Source organism: Cryptomeria japonica, chromosome 1 (assembly GCF_030272615.1).
Source record: "Cryptomeria japonica chromosome 1, Sugi_1.0, whole genome shotgun sequence".
NCBI classification, from domain to species: domain Eukaryota; kingdom Viridiplantae; phylum Streptophyta; class Pinopsida; order Cupressales; family Cupressaceae; genus Cryptomeria; species Cryptomeria japonica.
In genome coordinates this window covers 120,806,119-120,832,302 of record NC_081405.1, presented here as the reverse complement: position 1 = coordinate 120,832,302, position 26,184 = coordinate 120,806,119, and the positions used below count along the sequence as shown (strand labels likewise).

The 26,184-nt window shown below is 40.9% G+C and overlaps 1 protein-coding gene across 11 annotated transcripts in view; it reads right to left on the bottom strand.

Annotated features, from left to right (window-relative positions):
• LOC131026812 (zinc finger protein BRUTUS) overlaps positions 1–26,184 on the bottom strand; it is a 101,920-nt gene that overhangs the window by 24,704 nt on the left and 51,032 nt on the right. For 7 of the 11 annotated variants that reach the window (XR_009102389.2, XM_057956792.2, XM_057956790.2 and 4 more), the window contains 4 exons: positions 25,950–26,118; positions 24,063–25,776; positions 23,748–23,969; positions 23,504–23,641 (listed from right to left, as the gene is read on the bottom strand). Coding sequence is in view for 7 of the 11 variants with exons in the window: in XM_057956792.2 (XP_057812775.2) it covers positions 23,504–23,641; positions 23,748–23,969; positions 24,063–25,776; positions 25,950–26,118 (2,243 nt within the window). In the remaining 4 variants the exon portion in view is untranslated. Of the gene's footprint in view, positions 1–23,255; positions 23,349–23,503; positions 23,642–23,747; positions 23,970–24,062; positions 25,777–25,949; positions 26,119–26,184 lie in introns of all 11 variants that reach the window. The other 4 variants (XR_009102391.2, XR_009102392.2, XR_009102390.2 and 1 more) reach the window with 2 other exon arrangements.

Sequence of the window (26,184 nt, the reverse complement as noted above, 5' to 3'; positions counted from 1 at the left end):
CCTTCGAATTTTGAAGCTTAGAGGACAGTTTGAGGTAACTGTAATGTCGAATGGTTTCTTTCTTTTTCCCTTTTCTTGGTTGGAGGATTTCTCTAGGATTCTACATGATGGCCCTTAGTTTCTGGGCATGAATTGTCTTTGTATTCGAAATTGGACTCCTAAGTTTAACCCTTTGAAAGATACGTTTAAGTTTCTTGTGTGGGTTCATTTACCAGGGCTGCCTTTGGAATTTTGGAATGAAGATTTGGGGACAAAAATTCTCATCTCCAATTTGGGTGATTCTACACAAGGTTTGTGATTGTTCTCTAACTATAAACAATTTTATTTGCAAGTAAATCGACATCACACACTGCTGCACCTGATTTCTGATCAGACATACTGAGGGCTTAAATTCATACTTGACAAATTAATCGTTGTGTCAACCCTAATCAAGTTTTCAGAGCAGATTCAGGTAGGATTTGGCACTGTTCCTTTATCCTCTTGCCACCACCATACACCTGAGAGTAGCTATACAGCAGCTGATCTACTGTCCTTAATTCGTAAGCTAGTACATTGCTGAATTTTGATTGGACTTTGTGATGACTTCTCATATAATATTATGCTGTTGTCAAACTCTACTATTTTGGATCAGAACAGCTTTTAATCAGAGATTTGATTATTACTGTTGATCAAGTGATAATTTGCATTAATGTTAGTGGCCAGATCTGAAGCTTTAGTAATTTATTTTGGCATCACTGATTAGTTTGAATTATTTCTGGAAATCACTTACAATTTTGAATATTGAAGTATTAGGACTAGGGCGTGGTCATATCTTTCTATGAGGGTTCCTTAATGTATTTTGCATCATTATTTATATAATTGCTCTCTCTCTCTCTCTCTCTCTCTCTCTCTCTCTCTCTCTCTCTCTCTCTCTCTCTCTCTCTCTCTCTCTGTATTGAGTTATCAAGGCTGTTATAGGGTATTTGTGTAGGAGCTGAAAATTAGCTCAACACCCAAGAGGGCCTGCAAAAGCACAAGAAACCTTTCACAAGAGAGTATGCTTGATATTAAGATCTATGAGATATGAGATATCATCTATGAGGTATATCACAAAGTGTACATGAATCTTGCTTATATAGGCAAGGTGAATGAAAGGATTTAACAAGATGTTGGCATGTGTCTTAATCCTATGTTATAAGACAACCACTTAGAACAAATATTAAATGACCTAGGACACGAGAAGTAAATGAGATACATGACCCCATTGTAACTAACTTCTACAAAGACACCTAGGACCTAGATTAACTTGAGAATAGGTCCACGCCAAGCAATTAGTTAGGACATGACCTTATTCACATAACATCCCCCCATAAGTGTGACTTAGGGAGGAACAAAACCAATGCAAATGATACAAGGATGCAAGATGCAAGATGGTTCCCAGCTACGAGGCTGTTTTAGGTATCCATGTACAAAAGATCTCTCACAAACATAGTAAAGGAGAAAACCCATTTTAGAAATAGCCTCTCTCCAAAAAAGGAATGCAGAAAGCAATCATGTACAAGTGATGAAATGAGTGATGAATGGAGGACTCATCATTATCCCCCAAAACTACATCCATCACGAAGATACAATCAATATCCCTCCCATAAGAGAGTATAGCCCCCGCCCCCCGCAATGAATAATCTCTTGCAACAAAGGTAAGTGTTTAAAGACGAAACATGATCCAATGTCTACAAACAAACTTGTCTCCATTTTGAAAGAAACAAAACCAAGCACAAATGCAAGAATGCTTCCCATTTTGGATAAGAATTGACATGAAGAAGCATGAAGATGAATGATGATGTCTTTGAAAACTACTCAGGTGTCTCCTTGTCCATGAAAGATGGTGATGCCACAATTCAATCAAGTACTTGCCCAACCAAAGAAGAAGGTGACAAACCAGGACTTCGCAAAAACTCATGTAGAACAAGATTGTACTGTCCCTTGCCAATTCTGATATAAGTTTCAGACTTTTGACCCCTTGGAGAATTTTGTCAAACACTTGGCATATGACTGGTTCAAGGTACTTCAGACTTGTCTTGACATTATAATCCTTTGTTTTAACAATAAAAGTGATTTGTAAACCATAGAACAATGATCTAGGATGATAATGCAACTCTAATTCTTAATATTTGATTTAATAACATGAATTGGTATGCAGAAATATAAGATTACAGCAGACAAAAGAAATGACAAATAGTTGGCATGCAATCAGACACATATGACCAGATTTTTCACTCCTTTATTTAGAATCAAATAGGCTCATTAAATTAGCCAATTTATACCAAAATATATTGACTAGCAAACATAGACACTTTCAAATTATCTGAAGACATATGACAGCCATAGATTCACACATACAAACTGAAAATACAATGCATCTTTAATGCCAAATGAACCTGAAAGGTAGAGCCTAGGTTTGGAGATGAAGAGGCAAGCAATATCTTCACTTGTTGAGACTCCCCTTGGCCAAATCGAATTTATCTCCAAATCGCCCTTGCTGCAGATGAGATTAGCAGTAGTTAATTACTCTCAGCTCCTTGGTCTCCCTCTAAGCCACGAACATCATTGTTTAACCCCTCAAGAGTGGGCGCTCCAATTTGGGAAGGAAGAGATATGAGCAAAATCATGAGGAAGGGTGGCAGGTGTTCGAATATGATTCAGACTGATATACAAGCTGCAACTTCATTCAAATCGCCATCAAAGAAGATCGCCCTTCCTTCCAGATGAAATCGCCGTCTACAAATCTTTGAGAAGATGCTTCCACAATGACATATGAGCAAAATCGAGGTGCACAGGGTGCTGGACGGTCTTTGTCTCAGACCTGAAAAATATGCAGTTAGCTCCACAATTTCACCCCCAAATAACCTCCGATAAAATCGCCTAGTCTTCAATAATAATCGATGCACATATATGCCAAATAAAGAGCTGAAAACACCAAACCCAAAATCTGAAGACTCCACCAAAATCATCCACCATTGACTGATATGAAAATCTCTAATTAGCTCAATGTGAAGAACTGAATGTTCCTCACTCTCAAGGCAACCCTTCAGAGGATCTTTCACCTCCTTAGTTATGCGGATCGAAGGGAGGTATCGTTCCCTAGGACCAAATCTGTGGACAATTCTTGGCTCCACAACCTCAATGTGTAAGAAGATAACAAACAACTGATGATCAACCCTCTATTCCCCTCCTCTATTTATTCTTTTCATAACTCATCATAAGATTCCTTCTAGAAGATTGGGGTAGGTATACTTTATTATTATTTTTTTACACATGTTATTTTAAATGCACTTTTAAAAATATTATTTCATTATTACTAAAGTGCACACGTCTCATGATACGTGTTATCCCCTTATCTCGCCATAAGACCAAATAAAATGGAATGTGAAGCCACCAAGTCTCCGCCAAGTCGGCCCCCTAATCAACTCCTTGGCCTACGAGGGTCAATTATAGGCCAACCTCATGAATGTCCACGTGCTAAGGAGAAGGGGACATTACAAAGATCCCAAGAAAATGATGCTTTAACAATAGATGTGCAATGACCATCACCAAAGAGGAGGGGCAACCCCTTAAATATGTCTTCCAAATCTAAAAGACAATGATGATTGAGTTGATGGGATTGACATAAGTATCAATCAATAACTCTGCACAAGGAATCACTAAAGGTGAAGGATGAAAAATGTCTCTAATGGAGAAGTAGGAGCCTCTAAAGCAACCTCATCCTCATCTTCTAAAGATTCAAAGAACCTTAAAGAATGAAAGTACTGAGTAGTATCACAATCATCTGTGTTATAGCCTAAAACATGATCATCTATGTTATAGCCTAAGTGAATTGAATTATAAGCATACAGAAACAATAGATGTGCAATGACCATCACCAAAGAGGAGGGGCAACCCCTTAAATATGTCTTCCAAATCTAAAAGACAATGATGATCGAGTTGATGGGATTGACATAAGTATCAATCAATAACTCTGCACAAGGAATCACTAAAGGTGAAGGATGAAAAATGTCTCTAATGGAGAAGTAGGAGCCTCTAAAGCAACCTCATCCTCATCTTCTAAAGATTCAAAGAACCTTAAAGAATGAAAGTACTGAGTAGTATCACAATCATCTGTGTTATAGCCTAAAACATGATCATCTGTGTTATAGCCTAAGTGAATTGAATTATAAGCATACAGAACACTGAGATCCGAATTACTACACCATGGCATAATAGGACACAGTCATGGAACCAACAACACACAATAACGAATCAACGCAAGAATAGTATGCAGGAATATATCAGATGTAACACAGATGTATATCATATTAATCTCCACCATAACGCACCTCCAAATGTGCTATAACCTTACATATAAAGAGTTTGCAGTTGGTTAGGCCATCAACCATCATACAACCAACTACCCCGTAGTTATAACTTAATACTATTGTTTTATTTTAATACATTCCAAAAAGTCTGATTTACTAATTTTCCCGCTTACATCATTCCCCCCCAAAACTTGTTGTCTTCCAGACAACACAAAACAACAAAAGAGATAAAAACTATCTACTAGGATGGATAAGAGGGCGTCCTTGTTCCTGACGTGGCACGCTCTTGGAAGGTCCTCAGATCTCTTTCAGCCGCGAGTTGTTTCCCCTGAGTTGCTTTAAGGAGAATGAGTGCATCCATTCGATCCTTTTCGGAGGTAGCCAACTCCTGCTCCTTCCCCGTCCTCATGGTCCTTGTGCCAATTCTTGTTCTAGAGCCTCTATTCTTATCTTCAGTGCAACCTCCCTATCCAATGATACGGTGTGTTCTTCTGCCACTTTGCCAGCTCTCCAAGTCATCCTCTCCAGCTGCAAAAAGTTGTGCCGAAGATTTGCTCCATGGTGGTGAGGGCATCCATCACCCTCCGATCCCCTGTGTGCTCCCTAAGGATCTGTGGCACACCCCAATCTGTTATCATTTCCAGAGTCTCCCTTTCTTGCCAGCCCTAGGCTCTAAGGCGCTCAAAGAATTCTCTTCCACATCCTTCCCTCATAAATGTCAATAGGGCCTCAGCTGCCCTCACTGCCATGTCCATATCTAACCCCCGAGAGTGATCTATCATCCTCTACGTGGTCATCCTCATTACTTCTAGCTCTGAAAGGAAATGCTAAGTAGCGATCTCAAACCCCATGGCGCCCTCCTTACAAGAAGACGTGTTGTGCTCCTTTCCCTTTCTCTCGTTTCTGCTGGGCTTTCCCCTTGTTGGCCGAACCCTAATGATGGTGATGGTGGCGAGATTTCTATGTCCATCTGAAACCTCGCGAGCAAACTGTCCGCTTCAACTTCCATGTCCTTCTCCTTTGTACCCTTCCCCATGTCTCCTATTTCTGGCTCTTCTCTAACGAGATGTGTTTCTTGATGCGTTTCTTGTTTTGTGTTCCCTCCATCCATAGTTGCGAGAGAGTCAGTTATTGGTGCCACTACCAATGCGACGGCTCTAGCGGCTTCCACACCCCTTGGTGTGTTTATATGAAGGGTGTGGGCCCCTGCACTATGTCTCCTCAAGTCTATTAACTAAGATGAGTTCCCTGCGACCCCTGGCACCAAGTGTGTCGTGGTGGAAATTTGTGATGGTTTTAAAAGTATCTTTTTCTTCACTCCCCATCCTGCGACGGCTAGTATGCCCCCCATATGGCTTCCTGGCTCTATTTAAGGCAGATCTCCTACGTGCCTCCCTTCCTGTGCCATGCCCATTGGTTCCAATGTTGCAACTTTTGGGCCTGCCCTATCCTCCTTATCACCTTCTGATCCGTGCATAGTGTGGCTTTGTTCCATACGGAACTCCCCTTCGTCTTCATCAAATGAAGATAAGATATATGTCTCTTCCTCTTCCTTAGAGTTGTCATCTTCCTCCCCTCCATCCTTCGTGCTCCCTGCAGGTTCTTGCCTTGCTTTCTTCTTGGGTGTCTCCATGGGAACTACTATAAAAGTGTCCAAGTGTAGCCAATAGTACATGGCTGGCTTGTAAGGCTCCACCGGATTCGAGGCCACAAAATCCCCTCTATGCTCCAACGCCACCTGAGTCCTCAATGCTTCCAAGAAGAGGGAAATGATATGATGTGGCATATACAGTGTTTTATGTTTCAGGAGCATAGCCTCCTTTACCCGATTGGAAAGGACCCGACCCCAATTGTATATTTTGTCGTTGTTCAGGCCGTACATGAGGTGTAGCATCCATATGGCAACATCTGATGCTTGGCTTGCTGCGGTTAGCTTGCTCTTCAAGACGTCCACTACGCATCTCCATTCTGGTGAGGTGATGTAGGACTTTTTCAAGCCTCTTCTATTATTATTCTGCCACAAATTGTCCCATTGCTCTTCTGTTAGCGTATTACAACAGATGTGCTTCAATAGCCACTTCTTCTCTTCCGTAGACATTCTGGCTGATGGTTTCATCACTGAATCCCCATTACTTGGAAATCCAAAAACTTTCTTGAACTCCTTGGGTGCATAAGAAATGACCACCATTTGTCCCAAATAGTCAATTACTAATCTATGCTTGTCTTGCTCATATCCATGGACCATAGCTCGCAATATGGGCTCAAATTCTTTTAGATTGAAGATAGGCATGAAAATGATTTTGTCAACCTCTGCTCTTCTCAATGAAATTTTCAGGGGGTGATCTTCTTCACTGCTTTCCCACCACCTTCTGCACTCCATTCCAGTAACTCCTTCAAATGTCAGGTTCTTGACAGTCACTTGTTCTTGAATTTTCGTCCGACTTTTCTTGATGGTATCTGGGGTGGCCATGGTCGTTATACCTGCCTGTTTGTTGGAGTTACGGGCTTTGTAACTTATGTCGTAACTACCCTTTTTAAGGTCTCTGTGGCTACCTTTCACCATGTTGGACCGCCTCGGCGATTGTTTGCTTGTATGCCCTTCGGTGTTTTGCTTAGCCCCACGATAGATAACTTCGGCATTCTGTGGTGTACACCTTGGTGGAATCGGTTGCTCCCGCTACCTTGTACGTCGCAACCTTGTATGTTGTGCACGCCATGTACGCAGCGGCCCTATATGTTGTGTACGTTATGCTCACCCTGGATGTCACGGCTCCTATCTCCTATGCATACTCAGTGGACGCCTTGCGCACTGCGTACGCTTACTCCTTGGTTCCTTCCATAAGTTGCCCTCTTGACAAGCGTACGCTGACGATCTCCTGTTATGCGTATTCACTTGCAATGCGCGCCCCGTACGCTATCCACACCTTGTTTGTGCCTTGTTGCTTGTAGCCGATCCCTGTGCTTGTGTACGCATTGCCTTCCGTCACTGGTTTTCTCTGTACGCCTCACCTCTTGAGCGCACAACACCACGGCATCGGTTTCCTTGCGTACGCCTCCGATGGTCTTCCTGGCGTATGCCTCCCCTCCACTTGTACGCCTTCGAACGCCATCGATGCACCGTGTACACTTGTCTATCTCCCCTTCGCGTCGTGCACGCATGCAACCCTCCGTCAACGCTTTCCCTACCATGGCAATGTACGCCTTGGTTTTTCCCTTCGCTTTGCGTGGTGCCTCCGTTTGGCCTTCTCCTGAAAGATCCCTGATGGATCTCTTTTACCAATCTGCTGTAATTTTTATTTATTTAAATTGATTTTTCCTGCTTATTAATATTTTCTTTCAGAAATAGACAAAAGTTGCAGAAGGGTTGAATTCTTTTTGTATTTTGATGATTTTTCAACAAGTAAATAATGAAGTACAAGTACATGAACAAAGTACTGAAAATGAAGTTCATATACAGCCAAAACAAATTCGATTCAAGGCAGATTTCTGAATATAAAATCAAATATTTGACCAGATGAAGATTTCCAATAATTTCAGGAAGATTACAATCAGGAATAATTCCAACCTGGATGCTGAAAGAGTAACATAACTAGGAATGAAGTTGTGGCAAGATTCCAGCCCTCCAAGTGCTGCACGTGGGAAGGAAAGTGGCTGCCAGGTACAGCCGTACGGCTGCCAAGTACACCCAACTGGTTAGAAACCCCAAACCCCACGCTGAACTCTGTCAGAATTGCTGAACCTCCAGAAAGAATGCCGTACAATCTCCAAGATGCTAATAGCTGCAAACAAATCCAAACCACTGTATTGGGGGCTACGTCCCAAACAGGCAAGGCATTGGGGTTGGCGTCCCAGATGCTGAAAAGCTCTTCCAGAGCCAAATCTCAAATCCAAGATGTAAAATGTGTAAAAGATAATAAGAATTAGGTCTCAACTTCCTTATAACACCTTCCCACTAAGCTCAAACCCTAAAAGTGACTCAATGGGGCGTTTAGGGTTAAAATGTTATATTTCTCATTTTAAGTTGTCAAGTGCATAGAAAATGACCTTTTTTCAAATATAAAGAAATCCGTTCACCGAAAGGATCTGAGTCAAAAGAGAAATATTTAGAAAAGTCCAAGACCTTTCCAACGAGCTATCACACCAAGGGATACGCATCCAGATGAGGCCAAAAACCCCTTATCACTCCAAAATGGCTATAAACATAGCCTTATTTAAATAATTAAACGCTAACTTAAGAAATATTTAAATATATTAAAAATATATCCCAAATAGCTGTAGAAGGCTCAAATGACTCCAAAAACCTGAAACGGAATTTGCCACCTGTCTGTGACTGAAGTCGGAAATCATGGATCAACTGGCAGTCTCATCCCTAAAATCTAGGGATGCTCCTAGAAACTAGGAAACACACCCAAATCTCCTGAAACTGAAACCATCTAAAAGGTCATGAATAACCTCACGACTGGCAACTATCACGACCTCCTAAAATTTAGGGATACCCCCTAAAATCTAGGAACTGCTCCAAACTGGCTCCAAACTGCCTGTAAAGCCAAAATCCAATCACTATATGCACTGAATGAGTCCCAATCAACCTCTGCTAGCCTACGAGACTCCAATGATAGGCCAACTCCTCCGTCTCCGATGTCCACTCTAGAAAGGGGACATGACAAGCCTCCCCTCTCGGAGTTGCTTGCCCACAAGCAACTGAAACACCAATCCTCCACCATCCCAAATAAGATGTAAACAAATCATTGCATGTAACTGCTGCTCATCTCTAATATAAACAACATGCAATGCCCCGGTTTGGAATGGCTCCTTAAAATGCTGAAGCACCTGTGCTGTCAAATCAACACTGTCTGGGTCCCAGAGCGAAGCATAGCTCCCGCTGAATACCTCAAGTGAGCAATGGAAAACTATATCATCTCCATAGATCAAATATCCATAAATGCCAAGACCACTAGTGTGTTTGTGATCACCAACATGCATAACATCTGTCATAATATCCAATGAATGCCAATCCATGGAAGGCCCTCTGTGATCTGACCCCATCTGACACAAGTGACACACAACTGCCACACACTGCTGCTGATGTGCCGGAAGATCTAATGCCAACTCACTAGACAATATATAATACTGACTAAAATCATCACTGTCCAAGTTGGCATCTAAAAATATGTAATCACCAACTAGCAATGAAACAATCACCCTGTCTAGAGAATCAGGTGAAATTGCCACATCAACTGGCTCAAAGTACTCACTAGGAGTAACATCACATAACTCATCCACGCCAGCTATCTGATGACAATCAACCTGAGGATCAACTGTCGTCCCACTCTGCTCGATAAACTGAGATGGATAGTGGGTAAACTCCAGCTCCATCCTCGTGATATTCCGAACATACCGTCCAAGTGTCAACAACCATTGTACACCCACGACTACATCTATACATTTGAAGTGAAGCAACCCATGTAGGATCCACGAAAGGAAGGTACTACACATGTCTATACCATGATCCCACACAAACCACCTGTAGGACATAAACTGCTCCTGCTGCTCTCCTCTGATATAAGTGCCATATAATCTTTAATATCTGGAGCAACATACTATAATCCCTATAAGACGCTGTAACAAATGAATCAACACCTGGATCCCAAATAAAACTAAATCCACATCCATCTGTCATGAAGAGACAATGATAGTAAGAGGCATCCTCGATACCGTGTCTCTCTATAGCCACTGTGAAACCATAAATACCACCAATCTTCAATGTTGAAATGGACCCATCAATAAGACAATTTCCAACAAGCAAAGTGTGATGGAAACCTCTCCAAAACCTTTGATCAGCAGCTGCAACTTGCCCAATTTCTCCACAAGTTAGTATGTCTTCATTGGAGGATGCCAAATAAATATATTGTTTAGCCATGCACCAAATATAGTCTCTTACACGCTGATCTTCATAGCCCACTATCACATCTAAGAAAACTGAGTCACCAATTAATAAGTACATCGCTGCCCTATCATATGAAAGAGGTGACAAGTCTACAAATGAATAGTAGATGTTTTTGTTCTGCAACATGGATAAACCTTCAGTGGCTGGTCCACTATGAATGCCACCTAACAACTCATAAACTTCACACCTAGTCTTCCCAACTTGAATGTTCTCAATGCAAGGTTTCAAATTTGACTCATTAGATGAAGGAAAATTGCTGATCAAACTCAGAAAATCAAACTGATTTCTATTTCCATTCAATATATCTTTGCTGTCCTTTTCTTCCCTTGGAAGAAATAAAGATCTAATGGATGATTCTCTTTGTATCCTTGCGTCATCTAACCGATTGTGACGCTCTTTGACTCTTTGGAGGTGGTGTCTTGCTTGGGCAGCAAGCGTTTTTGCTTGGGCAGCTCTATGTAACCAATCTTCGTTCAACTTTTGGCAATGTTTTATATCAGCTGCCCCAAAGTACACAAAATCAGACTTATGGTGAGTTGTATTATTTGCATCAGCATAACCCATGCTTGTACCATAAGCACCCGCAAATGTAGAATGCAAATCTCTATTCTCTTCATGACCAAAGGCTGTCATATCTTGAGGAAGATAAGTTACGTCACTGCTGTTATGGACTTCAGAATTATGATCATACTGTAGTGACAAATCTTTGGATTCACTACACACCATTAAATTTCGACTTTCCTCATGGTCTTCCCAATTGAGAAGAGGAAGTAGTGTGACAAATGAATCCAAACTTACGCTGTCCATTTCAACCTCATGTTCTTCATCAATTGCTGATTCAAAATCAGTCTTTGGGCAATCTGAAAACTCATCAAACCTCTCATGAATGTCTTGTGTATTGCTTGAAGTTACAAACTCTTCCTTCACATCTTCCACCAAAAATGATGGGACAGCGTTGTAACCAACCAAAGAGGCACCAATTGGATCTACATGTCTCTCAAAATCTTCAAATAGTTTCCTACCAATCTCACTAGTAAACATCATATCTGCTCCTCTTCCTTTGCTTCCCTTGCTCTCAATTGACTCTTGTTTTGTTCTTGGTTGATGACGTGGACTTGAAAACATCAAGTCATCTTCAACTGGTACACCCATGAATTGTGTGAAGGAAAGGTGGTCACGTATCTTTTTAGGAAGAGAGCAATACTTATCATAGTTGTTCATAACTATATCATTGAATGTCTTGGCAGGAGACCTTCTCCTTGTACTTGTTGAAGGAGTTGTACCCTTAGACTGTCTGGAACTCCTTGAAGGTGTTTGTTCAAATTCTTTTCCTGCTTGTTTATTTCTAAACAACCCTGTCATGATGTCCAATTTGATTTTCAACCAAACTAAACTCAAATCTGAATTAGAACTCTTGATCTTCACCCAACAGGCTGGCAAGATCAAAGCTCTGATACCACTGAAAGATCCCCGATGGATCTCTTTTACCAATCTGCTGTAATTTTTATTTATTTAAATTGATTTTTCCTGCTTATTAATATTTTCTTTCAGAAATAGACAGAAGTTGCAGAAGGGTTGAATTCTTTTTGTATTTTGATGATTTTTCAACAAGTAAATAATGAAGTACAAGTACATGAACAAAGTACTGAAAATGAAGTTCATATACAGCCAAAACAAATTCGATTCAAGGCAGATTTCTGAATATAAAATCAAATATTTGACCAGATGAAGATTTCCAATAATTTCAGGAAGATTACAATCAGGAATAATTCCAACCTGGATGCTGAAAGAGTAACATAACTAGGAATGAAGTTGTGGCAAGATTCCAGCCCTCCAAGTGCTGCACGTGGGAAGGAAAGTGGCTGCCAGGTACAGCCGTACGGCTGCCAAGTACACCCAACTGGTTAGAAACCCCAAACCCCACGCTGAACTCTGTCAGAATTGCTGAACCTCCAGAAAGAATGCCGTACAATCTCCAAGATGCTAATAGCTGCAAACAAATCAAAACCACTGTATTGGGGGCTACGTCCCAAACAGGCAAGGCATTGGGGTTGGCATCCCAGATGCTGAAAAGCTCTTCCAGAGCCAAATCACAAATCCAAGATGTAAAATGTGTAAAAGATAATAAGAATTAGGTCTCAACTTCCTTATAACACCTTCCCACTAAGCTCAAACCCTAAAAGTGACTCAATGGGGCGTTTAGGGTTAAAATGTTATACTTCTCATTTTAAGTTGTCAAGTGCATAGAAAATGACCTTTTTTCAAATATAAAGAAATCCGTTCACCGAAAGGATCTGAGTCAAAAGAGAAATATTTAGAAAAGTCCAAGACCTTTCCAACGAGCTATCACACCAAGGGATACGCATCCAGATGAGGCCAAAAACCCCTTATCACTCCAAAATGGCTATAAACATAGCCTTATTTAAATAATTAAACGCTAACTTAAGAAATATTTAAATATATTAAAAATATATCCCAAAGAGCTGTAGAAGGCTCAAATGACTCCAAAAACCTGAAACGGAATTTGCCACCTGTCTGTGACTGAAGTCGGAAATCATGGATCAACTGGCAGTCTCATCCCTAAAATCTAGGGATGCTCCTAGAAACTAGGAAACACACCCAAATCTCCTAAAACTGAAACCATCTAAAAGGTCATGAATAACCTCACGACTGGCAATTGTCACGACCTCCTAAAATTTAGGGATACCCCCTAAAATCTAGGAACTGCTCCAAACTGGCTCCAAACTGCCTGTAAAGCCAAAATCCAATCACTATATGCACTGAATGAGTCCCAATCAACCTCTGCTAGCCTACGAGACTCCAATGATAGGCCAACTCCTCCGTCTCCGATGTCCACTCTAGAAAGGGGACATGACATCTCCAACTCTCAACTTGGAATTTGTCCAATGCTACCTTGCTTTTAAGATATATTCGTGCCACCATCATAACTATTATGTTGCCTTTTTCTGTTTTTCTATCCGACTTCCCATTCCATATTTTTGCTTGTAACTTTCCCTTCATATTTTTTTTTAATTTTCTTTTTCCTTTTTTCTTCATTTGTAATTTTTTAATCCCCAATTTCTTATTGGTACCCTTGCAAACTTCTTAAAAAAAAATTCCCTCCACATACTTGGCTTTTGTAACTCCTTTTGTCCTTGTTTGGCCCTTCCTTTTTTCCTTGTTATATGCTCTTGAGAAGAGTATGGTTCATCCCTCAAGGTAGAGGCCTCTTTGCATTCATCAATTGGACCTATCATCCCATCGTACCCCAACATGTTAATATCCACCATCTGTCTTCCTCTGTAAATTTTGAGCTTTGATCCATTCACTGGATCTCTGATGGGACTGTCGTCTAGGTTAGACAACTTTATAGCTCCATTTGTCCCTACTTACCTTATTTTGTAGGGTCCCAACCATCGGACCTGAAACTTGCCAGGCCGAAGTTCATTCCTACCATTATACTTTAGTACCAACTGTCCCAACGAGAATTTCATCCATCATAGATGCTTGTCATGCCAAAATTTCCTTCTTCTCTAGGCTACTTCCGTGGCCCATTGTGCCATTGTCCTACGTTCCTCCATCTGAAGTAATGTAGCCAACCGCTCTCTTAGGCTCTCTTCGTCTCCTAACCGGTTCTAGACCGCTATTCTCAAGCTCGGTACAATATACTATGCTGACATCACAGCTTCCTGCCCATACATGAGTTGAAATAAAGTATGCCCAGTAGTGGCTTTGTAAGTAGTACGATAGGCCCACAACACAGCACCCAACCTTTCCTCCCAGTCCCCTTGTTCTACTTCACAAGTATTGTATAGAATGGATACCAATACTTTGTTTGTTGACTCTGCTTGCCCATTGGCCCTTAGGTAGTACGGACTTGGTGCGTACCACCTGATTCACAAAATGTACACCCCTATCACTGGTGATCTATATGGGTATTCCGAACCGAGTTACGATCTGTTCATATAGAAACTTGGTAGTATTGAGTGTTGTGTTATCCGGGAGAGCTCGGGCCTCAGGCCACTTTGTAAGGTATTCTGTAGCCACGACTATGTATCGGCATCGATGCACATTGCTTACCCTGAGTGGCCCTACAAAATCTAGTCCCCACCTCTCAAACAACTCCTGAGGTCGAGATGGAAAAAGAGGCATAAAATCTCGTTTGAGTGGCTTGCCTGCCCTTTGGCAAGTGTCACAACTTGACACCCATTCCCACGCATCTACATAGAGTGTAGGCCACCATAACCCTGCTAGTAATATTTTTCTTGCCATGGCATCTGGGCCCATATGTCCTCCCGCTAATCCTTCATGTGATTCCCTAAGAACCCCAGGAATTTCTTCCTCCAAGACACACCTTCGTAGTATCCCATCAGGGGCCATTTTGTATAAAAGCCCATGGATCAATTGGAATGTCGTGCTTTTTAGTGCCAGCTTCCTTCTTTCGCTTGGGGGCATCTCCTTCAGGATCGTTGCTGTGGAGAGATACTGTCCAAGCTTCTCGTACCAAGATGGCAAGACTGCTATTTGGAACAAGTGGCCATCCGAAAAATCCTCATTCACTCCCCCTTCTACTTGTTCTCCTAATTTTATTCTTGATAGGTGGTCAGCCATTACATGGCTTTTTCCTGGTCGTACCACAATGTTGAAGGTAAATTCCTGAATTAAGATCAGCCATCGACTTACTCTCCCTTGGATGACCGGTTTATTAACCAGGTACATGAGTGCCTAGAGATCCACAAAGAAGGTAAAGGGTGTGGCCAGGAGGTAGTAACGGAATTTCTGCACTGCGTACACCATCCCTAAGGCCTCTCGTTCTGTGGTGCTATAGTTTCTTTCTGCTTTTGACAATAGGCGACTAGCAAAGTATATGGGGTGATCCAAGCCTATGGCTCCTGCCTGCGCGAAAGTGGCGCCAATGGCAACGTTGGAGGCATCTACATGCACATGAAATTTATTGTCCCAATTTGGGTATATTAGGATAGGTGCACTTCCAAGTCTGGATTTGAGGTCCCTGAAGGCTTCCTCTTGCTCTCTGTGCCATACAAATGGCTCCCCCTTCCTCGTGAGTTTTTCCAGCAAAAGAGAGACCTCAGCAAATCCCTTAATGAACCGCCGATAGTATCCCACATGGTCAAGGAAGGATTTTACTCCTGTAACATCCATCGGGCTTTCCATTTCAATGATGACTCTTACCTTATCTGGGTCAGTCTTCAACCCTGCTTTGGAGTCTATGTGACCAAGTAACCTTCCTTGTGGGACGAGAAACCGACATTTCTTCGGATTGAGGGCAAGTCGTGCTCAACGGCACCTTTCCATGCACTCCCCCAATATTTCCAAATGATCCTTCTTCTTGCTGTATACTAACCAATCATCAAGGAATGCTTTAAAATTTCCAGTTGCCATCTTGTCGAAGATATGCAGTATGATCCTCTGGAATGTGGTTGGGGAGGTGCACAATCCAAATGGCATCCGGTTGTACGCATAAACTCCATCCTCCACAATAAATGTGGTTTTCAGCTTGTCTTCTTCTGCTATGCTGATCTAGTTGTAGTCCGAAAAGACATCCATGAAGGAATAAATTTTGTGCCCCACCACTTCTTCCAGTATACTATCAGTGAAAGGTATCGGGAACGGATCCTTGACAGTTACAGCATTTAAACATCTGAAGTCTACACAAATGCGGATCTGATTCCCTTATTTCTTGAGCGAGATGACAATGGGTGAGACCCATTCACTGGTTTGTACCCGGAATATGATTTCAGCCTCTAACATCTTTTCTATTTCCTCTTGCACCTTAGCCGCATAATTCTTGTTCATGCGGTAGGGTCGATTGTGTACCGGCCTGGCCCCTGGTATTAATGGTATGCGATGTACGCATAATTCTGGAGGTACCCCTTTCAAATCCTTATATGTCCAAGTGAACACATCTTTATATTCGAGGAATATTTTAAATGTTGCTGCCTTCAGTATGGGGTCCCAATCATCCCCCACTAGTATTACTTTTGGGTCCTTTCCTTCCCCAAGGTTGGTTTGTCGTACCTTTGGTTCCACATATTGTACGACCTCATTTTCTCCAAATTGATGAGCCAGGGCCCCATCTACATATGCCTCCCCTTCCTTGTACTCGACAAATTGTGGCGGTAGGCATTGTCTTCCTCGATCTCAAGGATCTCCAACACATTGCACTTTGGGTGGAAGATTTCGTAATCTTCCATCTGCCAATGGAATAGCCCATTGATAGAACTTGTCACGTCCTCCGAGCAATTCCCTAAGCGGAGTACTCCCTCTTCGTCAGGTTCCATCTCACCATCCTCCCCTAGTGTATCTTTCTGGGACCCAAAGTCTGAAGCCACTTCCTAACTCACTACTTGGTTCCATAGATCAATGATATATTTTTTTCCTTCACTTTCAATTGAGAGAGTGCTTTTCTTCCAATTGTGATCTGCTTTGGCCATGATGAGCCATCCTCTTCCCAAGAGTGCATCATATCCCTTCCTTTCTAAAGATATAACAATAAAATCCAGAAAGAACTGTTGGGTTCCAATGGTTACCTTTTGTCGCATGAGTGTGCCGATTGGTTTTATTCCATGCTGGTCTGCTCCTACCAGGTGGAATGCGGGTGGCCACAGTGTTGGTTTCCCCAAGGCTTTTCGTGTCTCCTTCGGTAACACGTTTACTGCTGATTCCCCATCCACAATCGTATTGGTGCATTTGTAGCCCATGATTTCCATTTCTACTACGGCTGGTGTTCTGCCCACACCTACTGTCATCAACATAGGGTCAGCGGCCTACTTCGAGTGGTTCCTTTCTTCCACTTCGTCCTTGTCGCCTAGTGTCTTTTCCTCCTTCCTGGTCCCCTCTGATGTGATCTAATTATCTACCTGGGTTATGGCTATCCGCAGCTGTGGCAATGTCTGCAACAAGTCCGCTACTCGGACCTGCACGGTGGTTTGTAGTAGCTGCTTCATTATGGTTGCTTCAAAGGCGGCTCGTATGGTGTTAGTGGGCTTGTTGGACACTGTCCTCCGTCGTTCCTCACTCATTTCCCATTCTACTTCCTTTTGTGCCCCCTTCAACCTTTCCTTTTATGTACCCGGGTCAGGGTACGTTAGTTTCCTTGCATGAGATCGGGTAATGGCCAATACTTCTGGTTCTGGCCGAGCTACCTCTAGCATGTTCATGCCCTTTTGTCTTGGGCACTCCACATCCTCGTGGTGGCCTAGCCCACACCATTTGCAAAGTATCCCTCCTCGTCCAACACCATTCTGACAGTCACGTGCAAAATGGCCCCATTCGTTGCACCTTCGGCATTGTATCATTGGTCTACCTCTTGCATCATATTGAATGCGACTGCGTGGGATATTATTATTGCTATTGTTGTTACTCCCCCTCCGACTATTTCTATAGCCACCTAGTGATGCGTCTGAGTTTGTGTTCTTGGAGGGTGTAGTCGGTGGTGTTGCCTGCTCTTGAGTATATAGTACCTGGGCACTCCTTGCCTTCAAGTTGTAGGGGCATTCCTTAATGGAATGTCCCAACACTTGGCAGATATCACAGAAGGCTTTCTTTGGGCAATTGGTTTTTGTGTGCCCTTCCAGTTTGCACTTTGTGCACCAGAGTTCCATGCCCCTCCTACTTTCTTCCTTCTAAGTCCGCATTTCCCGCATCATCTGCCTCATATCCTTCCGGAGTGCTTGCATCGTCCGAGACTCCTCGCTTTCTCCACCACTACTATCTTCGTCACTTGTGCGCTTATTACCCTTCGACGTCTTGTTCTCGCTTTCAATGTCCATGGCTCTATTGTACGCGTCCATGAAAGTAGATGGAGGTACTACCTTCATCTTTCTCCGCAAGGATGGGGTTAGTCCCTCGATGAACCATTGCTTCTTCAGACCATCAGCTGGGGTATTGTCCATTTTTTCAATCAATTCTTTCAGCCTGCAGTAGTAGGACCTTACCGTCTCACTCTTGCCCTGTTTGGTGTTGTATATTTCTGCTACGATCTCGTCATCGTCCCGAAGTAACCGAAACTCCTCCTGGAACGCCTTAGTAAGATTTTTCCAAGTATCCTTTGAAGTGGTGGGCAGGTCCGTGTACCAGTCAATGGCAATTCCACATAGGGTGGCTAGGAATGCTTTCAGCTAGTAGTCCTCATCATCCTTGCCATTGGCCTGCCATATGGTGATGCAAGTTTTACAGTGACGAGTGGGATCCTCTAATCCTACTCCATTGAATCTGGGAAGTTTCTGCTTTTCAGGGATATGTGCCATCTTTCTTGTACTCCTAGGGTTACTCTGGGGATTGTTAAAGGACTCAGTTGGTGCTGTTGTTTGCTCCCAATTATCACAACCCACTATTGCCTGCGGGCTGTTGTGACTCCTATCCCACTCTTGTGTATGTTGCTCAGAACCTCTTATCGGGCTCCCTCCTCCTTCAATTATCCAATAGAGTTTCAAGTCTCTCTAGTTGCTCCTGAATGCACAGGGATCTCCTCACTATTCTTCTTGGTTCCCTTCTTGCTCCTCCCAGGATTGTCATCTTCGATCTTTGTTGAGTATGTTTGGCATTAATTACTGGAATTACGGGGGTTGCACCGTTGTGTTGTGTCCCTGTGCTCTTCTTCCCTTCAATTCCTTTCTTCGTACTGTTGGAGCACTTGCTGTCTACGTTGCTCCCTTCGTACGTTTTCTCGTTCCTCTTCAAGTTCCAAGAGTACACGTGCCAACAACCGTGGAAGACTACCCAAGAGATCATGTACTGCCTGGTTCACGTTGAGTTATGCCCATACCGTACCAGCTGAGACAGCGCTCAATTCCACTTCTCGTTGTACGTACCGGTCCACAGAAACGTCCCACGCATGAATCAGGTTTTGTGTCAACTGATCCTCCCTGGTTACTTCGGTATTATCCTCTACGTCACTATCTGTTACAAGAATGCTTTGGTCGAACGGACGACCCATTATGCTTCCATCCCGCCAACCTTCAGATGTAACACAGATGTATATCATATTAATCTCCACCATAACGCACCTCCAAATGTGCTACAAGCTTACATATAAAGAGTTTGCAGTTGGTTAGGCCATCAACCGTCATACAACCAACTACCCGTAGTTATAACTTAATACTATTGTTTTATTTTAATAAATTCCAAAAAGTCTAATTTACTAATTTTCCTGCTTACAATCTAGGAATGGCAGAGTATGATGATCTCCATATATCTCCCAAAATTTAGTCCAAATAACATGAGGACACTCAAAATCAAGAATAGACTTCAATATGTCATCATCAACATGCATAGCAATAACTCTTAAGATATGATCAAATTTGCAATTCCAAGCAAGTTTCTTACTAGATGTACTTGAAGGGGAAACAAGACCATACATATGTAACAATAAATGAAACCATCGAAGATGTTTTATGATGCCATCTCTCTATTGTTTATAATTTCTCCTTCTCAAGATGATCAAAGAAGGATGAAATGAAAAATCCATTATCAACTATGAGAATTCTCCAAATTTACAAAGACAAAAACCCTTAATAGCATATAGAAACCCCCAAATATGAGCAATACTACATATGAAGCCTTCCTAAAAAGACATAACCTCTCCAGAAGTCAAGATGTCCAAGTAATCAATCACAATACCATATGAACAAAAATAAGAATTAAATATACTTGGGCTTGAATTTGGAAAAACTTCATGTGCAGAATGAAAGAGCTCCTCAATGCCTTTCCAATGTAATGAAAATCACAAAAATTGGAGATTGTGCCAAACATTTATGAGCTTGAAGGTCTAGAAAGGAAAAATTAACTTCCACTCGCAATAAAATTCACCTATAGCAAACTCAAAAAAACCCACTTCCACCATTGCAAAGTACAAGAAACCAACTAATTGTCGATATCTCATTTGCAAAATGTCGATACCATGGCAAGAAGTGATGCTCTATCGAAAAAAATGTCCTTCTAGGGCTCTAAAGGTACCAAAATAAGCACCTAGGTGCTAAACTTATGATCACCCACGTGACCATGCATGCTATTGTTGCAAAAAAGAAGCATCGCCTATATACAACGGTGGGGTGATTACTCCTACACGCCCCCTCTCCCCCATAGATATTTAAGCACTTCGGCATTGTTGATAGGACCACCTCTATGAGACCAAGGCCTAACCAAAATTTTAACAGCGCTAGTAAAAAAATTGAAAAATGCCAAAGTCATACCAATTGATATCACTTGTTTTCACAAGAGACTACAAAGGGTACATAGATGATCATAGTTTGCAAACTCAAACTCATAGGGTACTTGGCAAGCCCAAATTCTTTGACCAGGCAAAAACTTGACAACTTAAAAGTACCACAATTTCTTATAAAAACACTTTATTTTGCAAAATTCAATTACAAAATGTATCAAATGTGTCTAAAAAACCATGAGCAAGTGTTTTAGATTAAATTTGATTGCTGAATACATATGGATTATCAAATGATCAATACTACATATGAAGCCTTCCCAAAAAGACAAAACCTCTCTAGAAGATAGGATGTCCAAGTAATCAATCATAATGACCTATGTGCAAAAAAGTGAATAAAATATACTTGGGCTTGAATCTGGAAAAAATGCAAGTGCACAATTATAGAGCTCCTCAATACCTTTACAGCATTGCAAAAATCATGAAAATAGGAGATTGTGCCAAAAAGTTATGAGCTCAAGGATCCAGAATGGAAACATTAACTTCCATTGGCAATAAAATTCACCTACAACAAACTTAGGAAAAATCACCTCCACCATTGCGAAGTACATAGAACCAACTTTTTGTCAATATCTTGTTTGCACAATTTTGATACCATGGCAAAAAGTTATGCTCCATAGAAAAAATGCCCTTCTAGGACTCTGGAGGGATCAAAATAAGACCTATGTGCTAAACCTACGATCACCCATGTGACCATGCACATTGTCGTTACAAAAAAGAAGCTTCACTCGTTAGCAATGGAGGGGAGGCGGCTCCCACACACCCCCTCACCCCCACAAAGATTTAAGCACTTCAGCATTGTTGATAGGACTGACTCTATTGGACCAAGGACTAACCAAAATTTAAACAGCACTAATTAAAAAATTTGAAAAACACCAAAGTCGTACTAACTGACATCACTCATCTGCACAAGAGATTGCAGAGGGTACACAGATGGCCATAGTTTGCAAACAAGAACTTAGAGGGTACTTAGTAAGCCCAAACTTTTTGACTAGGCAAAAAATCAACAACTTAAAAGTACCAAAATTTCTTATAAAAAAACTTTTTGCAACATTGAGCTACAAAATGTATCAAATGAGTCTAAGAAACCACATGAGGAATGTTTTCTATTAAAATTGATAGTGAAATACATATGTATTACAAAATGCATCATCATGCGAAGCCAGATAATCACTAGATACAATAGCTAGTTACTAACTAATAACTACCATGAATTTATGATGATTGTATTTGAAACAATCATAAATTCATGTGGGAAGTTTCATAGGGAAAAAATCGTGTTGAATCCACATTTTTCCCACGTCACAGCTTTGTCCCCTGTTTTGGCATATTTTAGCAAGCTTTGGTCACATTTTCCCTAGCATACATTTTTGGTTGGCAAGTTGTGCGTGTTTCAACAAGTTTTCAATGGTTTTCTGATAAGTTTCTTGGACTGTGCAACCTGCAAGTTACCAGCAGAGGCATAAAAGTCACAAGTACTCACGGAGTGTCCAATCTATGTAGATACTCAATTTCAAGGTTTTTGGGCCTTCTAAACGCAATGCCAGGGTCTGTTTTGGCCCAAAGTGCTCCAAAAATTCAGCTACCTCTTGAATCCAGCAACCCCCTCCCAACTTTAAACCCTTGCAAATCTAGCCTAGACAAGTGATTTGGGTGAAACAAAACACAAAACTGACTTTCTTTGACTTCTTGAACTCAATGGTGAGCTTAGATTTGCTCCAACACGCTCCAATATGAACTTGCAATGAAAACCCACAAAAGAGGAAACCTCAAATCTGGTGTTTTTTAATACTTTTCTGATTCTCCAAGTCACTGTACAATGCAATAGAAGAGCATACTCAACTTTACTAAAAACAACCAAGATCTCTCATCTAGCAATAGCTGTACCTTCAGATCTAAAATGGGTTTTGCATAGCCATGGCTTTGATACCATGTAGTAGTTGAAAATTAGCTCAACACTGAAGACCACTTTCAAAAACACACCAAACCTTCCACAAGACTATGAAAGAAATGAGTTTGCTTCATATTAAGATCTATGAGATATGATCAAATGATGAACTATGAGGTATGTTACAAAGTGTATATGAACCTTGCTTATATAGGCGAGTGAAGGATCACCCAAGATGTTGACATGCATCTCTTAGAACAAATATTAAATGACCTAGGACACAAGAAAAACATGTGATATATGACCCCATCACAACTAACCTCTAGAAAGACACCTAGGACCTAAGTTAACTTGTGAATAGGTCCACACTAAGAAATAAGTTAGGACATGACCTTATTCACACTAACATTTTGAAATAGAATTTATGTTGTCTACTACTACATGTGTGATAAACTAAAAATGGTTTAATATCCGCAAGCTTATTCTTAGTTTTGATATTTATAAACTGCTTTTTCCATTAAATGTCTGCTGTAGTCTGCATTAATATAATGTCTATGATTTGGTTTAATAACTGTGCTACTTTCAGATTTTATTCTTAATATTCTATATCTTGTACCAGCTGATCCTAACTCTAAAAAAGATATTGCTGCTCCAAATTAGAGTAGGGTTTTCAATTTCATATCTTAGTTTTCATTTTTAAAATCCTATAAATCAGAAAATAAAAGAATTAACATATTTCCTAAAAATTCTAAACAAGGACATTACACAATATGGCATTATATTCAATCAATTAAGGAAAGAGAAAAGTGGTAGTAAAATTGAGTTGTTAGGTAGTAACGATATTGATACCTAATGTGCATGTGCAGGAATATACTTCAAGGGACAGGAAAACTACCCAATTACCAGCCAGCATGAAAAATAGTCATCAACCGATTGCTCCCTCTTACAAGAAAAAATTATATGTTAATTTAAAAGTAAAGAAGAGTATATGATGCCGTGCCTCCCCTAACATATATTATTCTTTAGTTTTGTAAGGGAAAATGTTTTCTTAAGAGATTAAGAACACGAAATAGAGATTTTTGGAAATCTTCAATAACCTTTCATCATCAAAGAATTTGCATATGCTGCAGAAATAGCGTGCCATGGAAAACCCTTCACAAGATGGAGTAGCACAGGTTGGCGCAACAGCCTGAATACGCAAGCACCTCATGCACATCATATTTGTTGTTGCTTTCCTGCAATAATAGCTTATAAGATGAGCAATAAAATTTTGATATCGTTAAAGAACATAGAATTATAATAGCAAAAAATTATAAGAACTTTAATCCATGGAAGTCTAACCTGTCCATCAAATGGTTGCTGTCTTCATCATGGCAGAGCCTACAGGTGAATAGCTGGCCACAACAAGCAGAAAGCAGTTTACAATTCCTCTTATAATGCTTGCAGCCAAAACAACTTTTCTCTGCATCTCTATATGATGGACATTGTCCACGTATGTCTTCTCCATTGCCCCAAGCAGATGCTTCTGTCTGAGGCAATTGCTGTTGTGCAGCTATCCAGCGACTAAAAGCATTAAATCATCCAGTCAGATTTATATTATTTTGATTTCAATATTTGTGTAAATTATATAAGATATAAACATGCTTAAGAATTAACCTGGTCATAAGGTTTTGCATAAGATATGCTTTTTTACGTGGATCCAATGAAGTATCTCTTGACACCTTTCTTATGGCTGATTCAAGTTCTTCCTGATTCATTCTGAAAATGTCCTTCCACCCAGGCTTGAATTTCTGACTGCCTTTTTTGACCTGTTTTTGAACATCTTGCACCGCATCTGTTTCCAAATTGTGTTGCTTATCTTTCCTTGAAGGAGCAACAGTATATGCAGAAGCTCTAATCTCCTCAATTGGCATGCCATTAGAACTCTTCAAGTCACCATCTTTATAAACATTTTCAAAAGAGAATAGATAATCTTCAGAACTATCTGTTTCAGTCAAGCAATTCAACTTTCCTGAAATGTCCTCGTTCAAATTAGAACTCTCAATCTCACATAGGTAATCTGCCACCATCTGCAATGATTCTGCAGTACCTGAAGGAGGTACAGTCTGTTCCTCGAATGCAGATATTGACTGGTTAGTAGACATTGGAGATCCTTTCCACCATTCATTCAGCCATTCATCAAACATTGTATTGCGTGTAGCATTTCTCAAAATACCCAACATTAAATACTGTTCCTCTTGTGTAAGTGCTGATGTCACCCATGGCAGCATTGTCTGGAGTAATTCAGCACCTGTAGTTCCAACTATCCGACCTACAATCTTATCTTGTTCATCTATAGAAAAATGGGTGTCAAATAGTGGCCACAACTCAAGTTCTTCTCGGGATACATGAAGATCTAATGCTATTCGTAGCGTCTTGCACATGCCTTGCAACTTTGCAGAAAGAATTCCATGCTTCAGTATCTGATCTCCAACTGGAGAAGTGCTAGCATCTGATTCTATAGACAGGTTATTCCAAGTCCTATTCTTGTGCAACTCTGAAAGCTCAAGAAGAACAACGGAAATGTCTTCAAAAAGCTTTTCCTCCTGCTTGTGGTCAATGGTGTAAGAGTGACTTACATTATGAAGAGCCTCTTTTGCCTCTAAGGCTGGAAAAACGATTTCATCTTCAGCATTGCTGTGAGCTCGATACAAACCCCACAGAAGATGAAAGCGTCCATAGAAATGCCGAAGGAATGTTTCATCACAATTTGATATCTTAGCTGATTCAACATCCAGGTACTTGAGGTCCTTGCGGAGAGCCTTGTGAAACTGAAAAATATGAGCAATAGGTTTGGGTTCTTGACTAACATCTGAGGAACCAATATTAGCCGCTAAGTCAAATATGCTCGAACTAAAAGATGTACTAGCTTCTGAATCGAAAGGAAAGCAATTCAAATTCCTTCCTGTAGATTGTGCAACTGTATGCAAGTTTTTACTAGTTTTACCCAGTTCAGGAGGGCCATAAAGTTGCCTTAGAGAGGGGTTTCTAGAATGTGTAACCGAAGTTCTTGAAGTAAACTGATCCGAAGTGCAACTTAGATGCTCTATTTTACAAGAGTGAGGTCGTTTTAAAGGCCTTTCATGCATTTCTGTTTTGATGTGTCCAAAATTATCATGGGTTTTTGATTTTCTATCACAAACATTGCAGCTATCTTTCATGTCTAATACATTTTCTTTTTTCTTCTCTGTGCAGCAACCCTTTGCAGAATTTGAAGAAATGCAAATAAACTTTCCAGACATGAAGCCAGTATTTGTCTTTCCTTTGCAAGCCCATCCAGAGAAAAGTGTAACTAAAGCCATATCAGCATTAGGAGCTGCATAACAAGTAACTAAGAGCAAGAATTATTTCCACTGTCTCATTAAGGAATTTTAAAATACAAAATGCAGTAAGCTTTTTAACCTATTTAGTAACTTTCCTCATAAAATACATAACTCAGTTTTTTGAGATACATGCATGTGTGTACACTCAGGATAACATTCATAAAATATTTGAAAAATTAACCTGCTTGGTGCATGTTCTGAAGCATTTCCTTCATCTCCTGTTCACTCAGGGTTGCAACAAGCCAAGGAAGGACACGCTCCAATAATTTCAATGGCATTATACGTAGGCTTTCATACAAAAGAATGCGTTGCTCTTGAATACTAAAATGCTCGCGTGCAAGAGGAAGCACCTAAGAAAATAACCCGTGCACATATTCACATTAATGAACAACCATTCGATGTTGAGCTATATGTAT